Source organism: Papio anubis, chromosome 2 (assembly GCF_008728515.1).
Source record: "Papio anubis isolate 15944 chromosome 2, Panubis1.0, whole genome shotgun sequence".
NCBI classification, from domain to species: Eukaryota; Metazoa; Chordata; class Mammalia; order Primates; family Cercopithecidae; genus Papio; species Papio anubis.
Window position 1 is genome coordinate 190354588 of NC_044977.1, and position 12029 is coordinate 190366616.

The window sequence follows — 12029 nt, forward strand, 5'->3', positions numbered from 1 at the left end:
TCTTCTTGAATTTATCTTGTTATGAGGTGGGCTTTTTTTTTAAATTAACATTTGATTTTGAGATAAATTTTAGATTTATAGAAAAGTTGCAAAAATATTATGAAGTTCCTGACATCCTTTGTGCAGTTTCCACTAATGCTAACATTTCCTGGTACATTTGTTAAAAATCAATAGATTAACACTGCTGTATTACTATTAACTAAACTCTCTTTTAGGATTTCACTAGTTTTCCACTAACATGTTATTTCTGTTGCACGATATAATTGAGAGTATCACAGTACATCTGGATGAATAGATTTTAATTTACTGTTTCCCAAATGATTTACTAATTGTCCCAATACCACTGCAAATGATCAATTTGATCCACTGACAAATTGTCTCATAGTTTCAGGTTAGCTCCCCCAACAAGCATTGCCAGATTTAACAAATGAAAATGCAGGGGGCCCACTTAAATTAAAATTTCAAATAAATAATAATCCTTTTGTCTGTCCCATGCAACATTTGGACATATTTATGCTAAAAATTTCTCCCTTGATTATATGATTTTTACATTTAACAGGGCATCTTATACTTTACCTGACATCTTTCTGGCTCCCACCAACAAAAAGTAGAGAAAGCTGATTTTAGAAAATTTTTGTAAGTCAAAATGAGAAATCTTTATTTGGTATTATACTTAAATCTTTTATTTAGGATTATATTAGCCAATGTTACCTCTTAAATCACCAAATGCAAAAACATACTTCTAAGTTTTAACAGACCACAAGTAAAAAAAGAATTATACTAAAAGCAACTAATAGACATGCTACACAATCCCAATTCAAAAGCACAGGATGAAGAAAGAAGCCCACTGAGTTAGCTGCTGCTGCTACTGTTCATTGTCTTTTTCTAGTCCCTAAAATAATAAATTGCAGAGAGAAAGTCTTCATACTTCACAAGTAAATTAGAACAGCTGGTTACCATTTCATCTTCTTGACCCTGATTGATGATCTTCCTTTCCTCCTTGTCCATACCTACAGTGGTTTAAAGGTCTTGTGCTTCAAAACAATGGAAGATCACTGAGGGAAAAAAGGGAACAAATGTTAGTGAATTATATCTCAGCAGACGATACAACTTCATTCCATCAATTGTCTATTATACAAGGGGTCCCTAACCCCTTGGTCACGGACCTGTTAGGAACAGGGCCACACAGTAGGAGGTGAGTGACAGGGAAGCAAGCATTACTGCCCCAGCTCTACCTGCCATCAGATCAACAGCGGCATTAGATTCTCATAGGAGCACGAACCCTACTGTGAACCACGCATGGCAAGGGATCTAGGGTGCACGCTCCTTATGAGAATCTAATGCCTCAGGATCTGAGACGGAACAGTTTCATCCCGAAACCATCCCTCCCCACCCGTAACTGTCTTCCATGAAACCAGTCCCTGGTGCGAAAAAGGTTGGGGACCGCTGTTTTATACCATTGAAGTGTTCTTTTAATATTTAATAAAATTTTGTTTAAATATGAATTCTTCCAAAGCAGTGATGTATTCATCACTTGCTCATGGGATGTATCAAACTTTAGATGACACATAAGTAGTTTCTAAAGTGCTAGCTGATTCTAATGACATTTTCAATGGGATACCAGTGCTTCAACCTGCATTACTTAACTACCACAAAACATGGCATATTTCATTAATTCGTTCAGACTAGCAACAACTTTGATACAGAACAATTTATATTCTGAGAGGAACTACTAACAGAGTCTTCCTTTTTCATTCCACAGATTCAGAAGTAGTCTAGTTTAAGCATCTTGAGCTAAAAGTACTTCACACAACTCAAATTTATGCCCTGTAGCATAGTAAAGAGCTACAACACTAGCAGTGAAACCAACCCAAAAACTTCTCAGAGATTATTAATCATCCAATAAATAATGACTGAGCACCAATTACATAAATGGCAATCCCTGGCCAAGAGCCAATTGCTATGGCAGGTTACTCCTACTGGAGAGCACTCGGCTGACTCCAGCATTCAATTCCAAGTCCACCAGGCAACCTTCTGATTGCTTCTGACTACCTAGAAAGTTTGTCCAGGGAAAAAATTCATTGAGCCCACTGACAAATTTTTCCTTTTTTTTTTTTTTTGTATTTCAAATATTAAACATTCAGCTACACATTAAAGAAATTTGCAAGATGTAAAACCATGCCAGTTTTCTAACTTTTTGTTTTTTCAGAAAATATCTTCTAAAAATGTTACTTAAAATGTAATTATTTTATTTTTTTAATAAATATTTAAAATATCAGTTTTAATTCATATATGGTATCAATAGCTATAGTCCACATAAATAAAAGCTCTTTAGCATCCACAAAAATTTTCAAGAAGGCAAATGGGTTTCAGCCCCCTGAGTTTGATAACCACTGCTTTAGATGAGGCTGATCTCACGATGGGAATATTACTGCCTTCGTTTCAGATCCCATACTCTACTCATCCACCCAGTGCACAGCAGGCTTGACACACGGTACGCACTCAAAAATGCTTACTGAATAAACGACCTGATTTTTTTTTTTTTTTTTTTTTTTTTGAGACGGAGTCTCGCTCTGTCGCCCAGGCTGGAGTGCGGTGGCCGGATCTCAGCTCACTGCAAGCTCCGCCTCCCGGGCTCACACCATTCTCCTGCCTCAGCCTCCCGAGTAGCTGGGACTACAGGCGCCCGCCACCTCGCCCGGCTAGTTTTTTGTATTGTTTAGTAGAGACAGGGTTTCACCATGTTAGCCAGGATGGTCTTGATCTCCTGACCTCGTGATCCACCCGTCTCAGCCTGCCAAAGTGCTGTGATTACAGGCTTGAGCCACCGCACCCGGCCAATGACCTGATTTTAAAAATGTGCACTAAGTAACAATACCTATTTATTTTAAGATGATATAAATTAACAGCCAAGTAAAAACCAAATGCAGAATTTTAAAGTAACCCCATACATAACATTGTTGAAACTTCCTGATGTTCTATCATAAAGTAACCAAAAAGAGGGGTCTAGCTGCCGAGCTTGGTGGCTCACGCCTGTAATCCCAGCACTCTGGGAGGCCAAGGCAGGCAGATCACCTGAGGTCAGGAGTTCAAGACCAGAACGGCCAACATGGTGAAAAACCACATCTTTACAAAAATACAAAAATTAGCCAGGCATAATGGTGGGTGCCTGTAATCCCAGCTACTCAGGAAGCTGAGGCGGGAGAATTGCTTGAACCCAGGAGGCAGAGGTTGTAGTGAGCTGAGATCACATCACTGTACTCCAGCCTGGGCCACAGAGAAAGACTTCATCTCAAAAAAGAGACGGGTCTGTCTATACAGTTACTTATGTCGTTTTAATAATTTCACTCCTAACTATGACATTCTTATCAAATATGTGAATACATAAACATTGGTACAATAATAAACAACCAGCAAGATAATGAACTCGGTGCCACTGTGGAAAAGGAGAAACCTTACACACTATCGGGTCCAACTTCCTCTAAACAAGCCGTATGACCATACGAAATCTTTTGGGCATGGTAACAAGGTCTTCTCCACCTAGGGCAGTGTAATGGTCCTAGAGCATATTACCAGAGTTAGTCCACCATAATAATGTTCCATAAAATCAAACACTTTTGGGTGTCAGTTATTCTCAAGGGCTGCGCCTGTTACTAGAGACTATGGTGAGAGTAAGCCCAGCCTCTTTCCCTGTAGAGAAGATCAGCCATCATCACCTGAATGTGTAAACTAATAATACCGTACAGGCCTACTATCAAAGGATAAACCAAAGACCTTTTGCTGTGACACTGTCCCGGCTAAACAATACTAGTCTGAGGTTAACCTTTAGTCTGTGATTCTTCTTAAGGCTCAAAAGTGAATCTTGCAGTCATCACTCAGCAGTCACCAGGGTCAGTTTGGGTTTGGGTTTGTTTGTTTTCTTTAAATAGAGACAAGGTCTCACTATGTTGCTCAGGCTGGTTTAGAACTCCTGGGCTCAGGCAATCCTCCCACCTCAGCCTCCCAAAATGCTGAGATTGCAGGAATGAGGCACCACATCCCATGGGGTCGTTTTTGATAACCAATTCTGATCTCCAGTTCCAATCACCACCACCTAAAATTGCTTCCTCAGGGAAGGGCTTACTTCGCATTCTCATATGGAGACTTCTGCTTCCAACCAAGTTGAAACAAAAGGGATCATCCTTGCCCTCCTGCCCTAAAGCAACAACAAATCATGTAATTGTTTTCGAGGAACTGTACATCAGGCAATGAAGAAAACTGATAACTGAGACATCAAAAAACAAACTAGGCAAGCCCTACAACCGTCCTACTTTACTGACGGAAAACACTTCACGGGTCACACAAAGAGGGAGGACAGGTCGCTCCGAGGGAGCCCAGCAGTTTCTCTGAGTGTGGGTGACAAAACCGGAAGTCTGGGCAGCACCAAAGCAATGAGGTTTGCTGATGAGATCACCAGAAGAGAGTCTGGCCCACTAGGAAGACAACTGATCTGCAAGACGGACTCCCTCAAGCCTTCAGCTGCGCACTGCTCAGCACTTGTGTGTGAAGAAACTACCGAAGGCCAGGGAGAGAACCACCCAAAATGATTCAGGGGATTAAACCACCAGGGCTCACAAAAGGCTGGGAATCATATCCATTTTTACCAACCACAGTGGAAAACCCCATTAGCCACAAGGAATCAGGAAGGGTATTCAGATTTTTGCTTTAGTTAGTGGGATAAATTTTGCCTCAAATAAAAACTGCTCTGGTACTGCCTAACAAAGCGTAAACCTAGGACCTGAAATAATACAACTGTTTTCAAGTAAATAAGGCTAAGCGCAGGCTCACATCCGTAATCCCATCTCTTTGGGAGGCTGGGGCAGGCAGATCACCTGAGGCCAAAAGTTCGAGACCAGCCTGGCCAACATGGTGAAACCTCATCTCTACTAAAAATACAACAACAACAAAAAAACAACTAGCCAGGCATGGTGGTGCACGCCTGTAGTCCCAGCTACTCGGGAGGGTGAGGCAGAAGAATTGCCTGAATCCCAGAGGAGGAGGCTGCAGTGAGCCAAGATCGCGCCACTGCACTCCAGCCTGGGCAACAGAGTGACGCTCCGTCTCAAAAAAAAAAATTACAAACTTTTAAAACACCAATGGGTCAAAGTCGTCAAAGTGGAAAATACAAAGTATTCTGAACTGAATAAAAATGATATACTGAAATGTGTAAGATGCCACAAAAACAGTACTTAGAAAAAAATTTACAGCACTAAATTCCAGTCTCTGAGAGAAGAAAGGTCATGACCTCAGCTTCCACCTTAAGAAAAGCAGAGAAAGAATAGCAAATTACTCCCAGAATAACTGCTATAGGGAAATAAAATTCAGAGAAAAAAGTAAATAAAATAAAAAAACAGAAAGATAGAGGAAATGTCACTGAAACCAAAAAGGCTGGTTCTCTGAAATCCATAAAATTGTTAACTGCTACCTAGACTCATCAAAATGAAAGAAAATGGGGAGGGAGAGGTGCAAATTACCAATATCAGTAATAAGCAGATATACCACAACAGACTATGCAAGTATCAGAAGGCTAATCAAGGAACTTAAGAAGCAACCTGACACTGATACACCAACTTTTTTGTAGGTTTAAAGTTACTTCAAAATTAAAAATTGTTAAATTAAAAAACCCATCTTTATTGACCAGGGGATGGCCGTGAGTTTGATAACTGCTAAAGCTAAGTTAAAAGCTGAGTGAATGGGTACATGGGAGTCCATTATACTAGTCTTTCTACTTTTTAATGTGTAGAAATTGTTGATAATAGAAAAGCTTTTCAAAAAATAAATTAAACAGCTGGGTGCAGTGGTGTATGCCTATAGTCTCAACTACTCAGGAGGCTGAAATGAGAGAACCACTTGAGCCCAAGAGTTTGAGTCCAGCCTGGGCAGAACAGTGAGACTCCATTGCTAAAAAAATTAAAAATTTAAAAATTAATATCCACCCATCTGAAGCTTTTAGATAGAAGAAAATTTTCAGAAGACATTTATTTCTGGCAGAGAGGGCCACAAATATTGAGGACTCTGCCTCTAGGGGTCCAAAGTCCACTGACTCAGTCTACTGTGTACCAGGTATTAACCATAAACTCAATTCACCAAACTTCTGTCGGTTTTTGAATCTTACTCTTCTCCACCCTTGTCTATCAATTTCCCAAAAACCTATAGACTTCCCACTCCTGTAAATCCAAATTTTTCAATGTAGAATGTACGCATAAATAGATGAATAAGTATGTTTTATAACTTTAGAAAGGAACTGCTGTTAAAATCCAACGTTTTCACTAAGCCCATGTACTTAAATTTAAAATTTTTTCTCCAAATACCTACAGAAAGAGTTCGTTCACCTTAGTTCAGCATAATTATTTTTCACTTCATCTTCTACAGTTAGACCACAGAAAGAACTATTCCAATTAGTTTTAAATGGGCTTATTATTGATAGTTCACTGCCTGTAGCAACCTATTTTCATACTTTTAAAAATACAATTTTTTAACCATATTACATCATTACTCTTTTTATGAGTGTAATTTCTCTAAAATGTAGTTGGTTTTTAAAGCAAATTAAGTCTTAGCAAATTTTACCAAAGTGCTAAAAATAAATAATTCAAATAAAAAGTTGCTCTAAAAACCTCCAATTAATATATTCACTTTGAGTACATTATATACTTCAAAGGAAATTACCCAAGAATTCACTTTTCACATAAACTTTTAGTCAACTCTAATGTGCCAATTCCAACAGCTCTTACATTTATAACATATGTATGTTATAAACATATTTAAATTTTAAATGTACATAAGTAAAAGCCCTGATTATTTCAATGACTCCAAGAGGATAAAAAAAAGCACATAAACATATTTAAAATACACTGCTTATCAAGATAAAAATATATATTAAATACAATTCTACTATATATCTAATTAGACATTTGAAGCACGAATACCAAACTGATAAACCCAAACTGATACACTTACAGAAGTGTAACTTCTGCGGACTGCTGGAGCCATGGTTTTAATCAAGTCAAATTCTACGTCAGAGAAAAAAAACTTAAGGATTTTCTCACCAATAGCACTGTGTCGTCACTCTTCCCAATTCCTGACATTAGGCGGCTTTCAGAAGCTGGCTCTTAAGAATAAAAATAAAACTAAGCACAAAAATTTACAATTTTATGCCAAATATTTCTGTTTTGGTTCTGTTTGAACTGCTTTCAGAATGATAAAGATATTAAAATTTAGAATTCTGTAATTCACCAATTTTTAGTAAGTTTTCAGAAGATGTGCCCTTCTGCCATCTGTCACGGGTCGAGCTCCTATTATTTGAATGAATCCTAGCTAGTTAGCTCACCGAAGTTCCCATTCCACAGTGCATGCCTGAGTCTTGATGTTATCTGAATAGCAAGGAGCTTATAGGCTATTGTGCTTAACCAAACCCTTCCTTGAATTTATAATAAACTTGATTTGCTGTGCGAGTCTTAAAAAAAAAAAAAAAAAAAAAGCAGTATGGGACTAAGTGAAGCTACTGGAAAAAAATCTCACTAAATTAAATACGTTAATTTTTGAAAGTTTACTTATTTTTTCACATTATGTAATTACTACAAACAATTAAAGTATAATATTTATCCTATACTATGCCAAAAGTTAGTCAGATTTCTTTCCTTAAAACAAGATGAGTTGTTTTCAGACACAGAAATCTCCAAATCTCAAAGACATCTTTGCTTCAAACCTGAGTTTCTCATGAGCTGTAACAATATTATAATAGTGAGGGTGGACAGTGTTGAATTTTTTTAAGGATAGTCTATGTATGTGCTTACAATTCCAAAGTAGGTAATTTCACAAAGTGATTTAAAGAATGACCTGTAATCAAGTAAAAGTTCAAGCAAAGCAATTCTGAGTAACACATTTTTAACTTAATTTTTTCCTTCAGTCAGTATTTGCCATCTTCAGCAGTACTGAAGTAAAAAACTAAAATTAAAAACGCATTATTCACCCAGGCGGGCGGAATGCCTGAGGTCAGGAGTTTGAGACCAGCGTGGCCAACGTGGTGAAACCCCATCTCTACTAAAAATACAAAAACGAGCCAGGCAAGGTAGCTCAGGAGGCTGAGGCAGGAGAACTGTTTGAACCTGGAAGGTGGAGGTTGCAGTGAGCCAAGACTGCACCACTGCACTCCAGCCAGCATGACAGGGCAAGACTTCATCACACACACACACACCAAAAAAATGCATTATTCAAAATTCACAGCTGGGTGCAGTGGCTCACGCCTATAATCCCAGCACTTTGAGAGGCCAAGGCAGGAGGATCACATGAGGCCAGAAGTTCGAGACCAGTCTGGTCAACATAGTGAAACCCATGTCTACTAAAAATAAAAAAAATCAGCCAGGCGTGGTGGTGCACATCTGTAATCCTAGTTCTTAGGGAGGCTGAGGCAAAAGAACTGCTTGAACCTGGGAGGCGGAGGGTTGCAATGAGCAGAGATCACACCACTGCACTCCAGCCTGGGGAACAGAGTGAGACTCTGTCTCAAAAAAAAAAAAAAAAAAAAAAAAAAAAATCACAAAAATAAGTATAAAAGAAATTCAAGTAACTGACTTTCTCAACGGTGTTTAAGTTTATAACATATATAATTCTGGAGTTTTAAAAATTAAAACTTCACTGAGACTTCTGTGACACCTTGTACTGCTGAATGAGAGAAAGAATTATCCTGCTTTGTTTTGTAGTCCTAGATCTTTTTTCTGAGAATTAAACATACCTACCAATGTTAAATAAAGATTTGATAAACCCATCTTTAAAGATCACACAAGCCAAGAGTGCTTTAATGATCTTGAAATATAAACAGCACAGCTAGCATTCTAAATATTATTTTATTTTCAAACTTGTAAAATTTATAGCAACTGAGAAGATAACCTTGTACAGTTCAAAATCAGTTCTACTTTTTGCTGTTGAAATAAAATATGCCCCAATACGTTTAAAGCCCTAACTCTACTCACTAAACAATTTCAATTTTAATACCTATACAAATATATATAAAAAGAATTTTTCAAAAATCAGAATCATCCAACTATAAAACCAAATTGTGACAATTCTTTATGAGGGCAAAACTTAAAACTTCAAGTCAGCTCCTAAAAATAAGAATGACATAATCTAATTTAATGAATACGTGGAAATTTTACAAGGATACCAGCTAAATTTTAACAAAGCTCTACTCAATACCCACTTTATCACTTCCCATCTTGGACTTTCTCTTATAATATGCTTTTGTTTCTGTGTTTAGGCTTAAGGAAGACCATTGTATCCAATATACACCAAACCAAGACTGTATTTACATTTGTAAAGTGGAGTCTTTGTATAATTATACTTTTTTGTATGTTACAAAACAATGTGATAGCTATAACAAAATAAGTTATAATTAGGAAAGATAACCTAATTACCTATACTAGGATCAATACAAAGAAGAGTTTAGCCTACACTATACCATTCATTCCAGGATAGGTACTTTATTACTTCTTTATATACACTATTTAAAAAACAAAATCAACTCTTTCATTCAGAGAAATCCCACAGAGTTTTGTCTAATTGTATAATATTTGGCAAAAAGGGGGAAGTTACCTTTGGACTGACAAATGATACGTGCATTTTACTCTCTCTTTATAAAATAAGAAAATATGCAAAATATCATTTATATGCAATGTAATAAAACAGTTTGCATTCTCAAAATGTCCACTTACATCATTGAGAGATTTTCTATTTCAATTATTCAAGCTACTACTGTGTTCTTAAAACTTTCATACTTTCCCCTAAATTGTTCTCAAGTCTGTAACTTTAAAATTCCATATTCAAGGTTAAGAATTATAAGACTCTTATGATTGCTAGATAGATTTCAAAACATTACTACTATCTATGATGAAAAATGCTGCAGCAGGCAATAGGAAGCAGTGATAAGTCCTAGACTGAATATTCAAAACTGGCAGAAGCAAAATGGCTTAGAGAGAAAACTGGCACCTACCCCTGAGATAATCAAAAAGGCGAATACATCAATAAATTGGTAACAATAGCTACCTCTGGGCTGGGTGGGAGCGAGGAAGAGACATCAGTGCCTTTTGAATGCCTTCTAGAAGGAAAACTGAATAGTTGATTGAATTAATTAGATTTAGTTCTACCTCCTCTACATTTTGGCCCAGCTGAAAAAGCATGTGCCCATAATACAGCGTTTAAGTAACAGCAAATTAAAAAACAAAAACAAAAAAAACTTGAGACAGCATCTTGCTCTGTCTCCCAGGCTGGAATGCAGTGGCACAGCCTTAGCTGACTGCAACTCCACCTTCCGGGCTCAAGCAATCCCATTGCCTCAGCCTCCTGAGCAGCTGGGACCACAGGTGTGTACCATCATGCCCAGCCAATTTGTTGTGTTTTTATAGAGATGGGATTTCACTATGTTGCCCAGGATGGTCTCAAACTCCTGGACTCAAGCAATCTGCCCACCTCGGCCTCCCAAAGTGCTGGGATTACAGGCGTGAGCCACCACACCCAGCCCTCAATTATTTTTATCAAACTAATTCCCCTAAGAATTAAGTGTGCATCTTGTGCCAGGTTCTTTACTACATTATAACAGCAGGATTTACAACTTCATCCCCAAAACAAACAAAAATAAATGAAAAGAGCACAAAACAAGGGTCAACTTTAGATTCAGTGGCTGGCTTCGTCGAGCAACAGTGGCGGTGACTTGCAATTTGCAGTATCTCTGAATTCACTAACAGGTCAAAATGCAAATCTTTGTGAAGACCCTGACCATCACCCTGGAGGAGGAGCCCAGTGACACCACTGAGAATGTAAAGGCCAAGATTCAGGGTACAGAAAGTATGCCCCTGACCAGAAGAGGCGCATTTCTGCAGGCAACCAGCTGGAAGATCACACTCTTTCTGATTACAACATCCAGAGTCAACTCTGCACCTGGACTCCACCTGAGACATGGCTGTCAGTTCTTCAGTCTCCTATTCGCAGTGTCCAATAACGGCATTAACTCTGCACCATAGCCATTTGTCCCAATTTAAATTTAGAAATGACCAGTTTCAGTGATAGCTGAACCTGCTCAAAATGTTAATAAAAGTTTTGTTGCACAGTAGCCAAAAAAAAAAAACAACAAAAACAAAAAAAACAAAAAAAACCACACAACCTTAACTTTTCCTTAAATAACAATTAACTCAACATGAACTATGAACTATGATGCAAGTTCCTTCACGCTGGTCTCAACTTCTTCAGTAAAACAAGGCAGGTGGAATAATTTCTACAATAAATATCAACCAGAAAGGTTTTGAGCTACACCTTTGTATATGGCCTGCTGGTACACTCTTTCACCACTAGGGGATGTTCCAACATTAGGAAGGAAAAAAGGCTGAGTTACAAGACTTAATAAACAGAACTGTTGCAGTTATCCGAAGTGATCAAGAATGATTAAAGATGAGAAATTATCTCAAAGAACTAAAAATAGAACTACTATTCGACCCAGCAATCCCATTACTAGGTATATATCCAAAGGAAAATAAATCGTTCTACAAAAGACACATGCACTTATATGTTCATCACAGCACTATTCACAATAGCAAAAACATGGAATCAACCTAGGTGTTCATCAACAGTGAATTGCCTAAAGAAAATGTGGCACATATACACTATGGAATACTATGCAGCCATAAAAAAAAATAAAATTATGTCCTTTGCAGCAACACGGATGCAGCTGGAGGCCATTATCTTAAGCATTCGAATTAATGCAGAAACACAAAACCAAATACTACATGTTCTCACTTATAAGTGGGATCTAAACATTGGATATACATGGACATAAAGATGGGGAAGAATGGACACTGGTGACGACTAGATAAAGGAAGGGGTGGGGCTAGGGTGCCTATTGGGTACTCTGCTTACTACCTGGTTGATGGGATTAATGATACCCCAAACCTTGGCATCACACAATATCATCCATGTAACAAACCTGTACAGGTATTCCCTGAATC

General features: G+C 37.9%; 1 protein-coding gene across 12 annotated transcripts in view; it reads right to left on the bottom strand.

The window, feature by feature from the left end:
- Positions 1-12029, bottom strand: part of ATP13A3 (ATPase 13A3) — a 92894-nt gene that overhangs the window by 58087 nt on the left and 22778 nt on the right. For 10 of the 12 annotated variants that reach the window (XM_031663896.1, XM_021935010.2, XM_021935008.2 and 7 more), the window contains one exon: positions 958-1055. In XM_031663896.1, coding sequence (XP_031519756.1) covers positions 958-1008 — 51 coding nt within the window. In that variant the 5' untranslated portion in view covers positions 1009-1055. Of the gene's footprint in view, positions 1-957; positions 1056-7085; positions 7148-12029 lie in introns of all 12 variants that reach the window. The other 2 variants (XM_021935014.2, XM_031663897.1) reach the window with 1 other exon arrangement.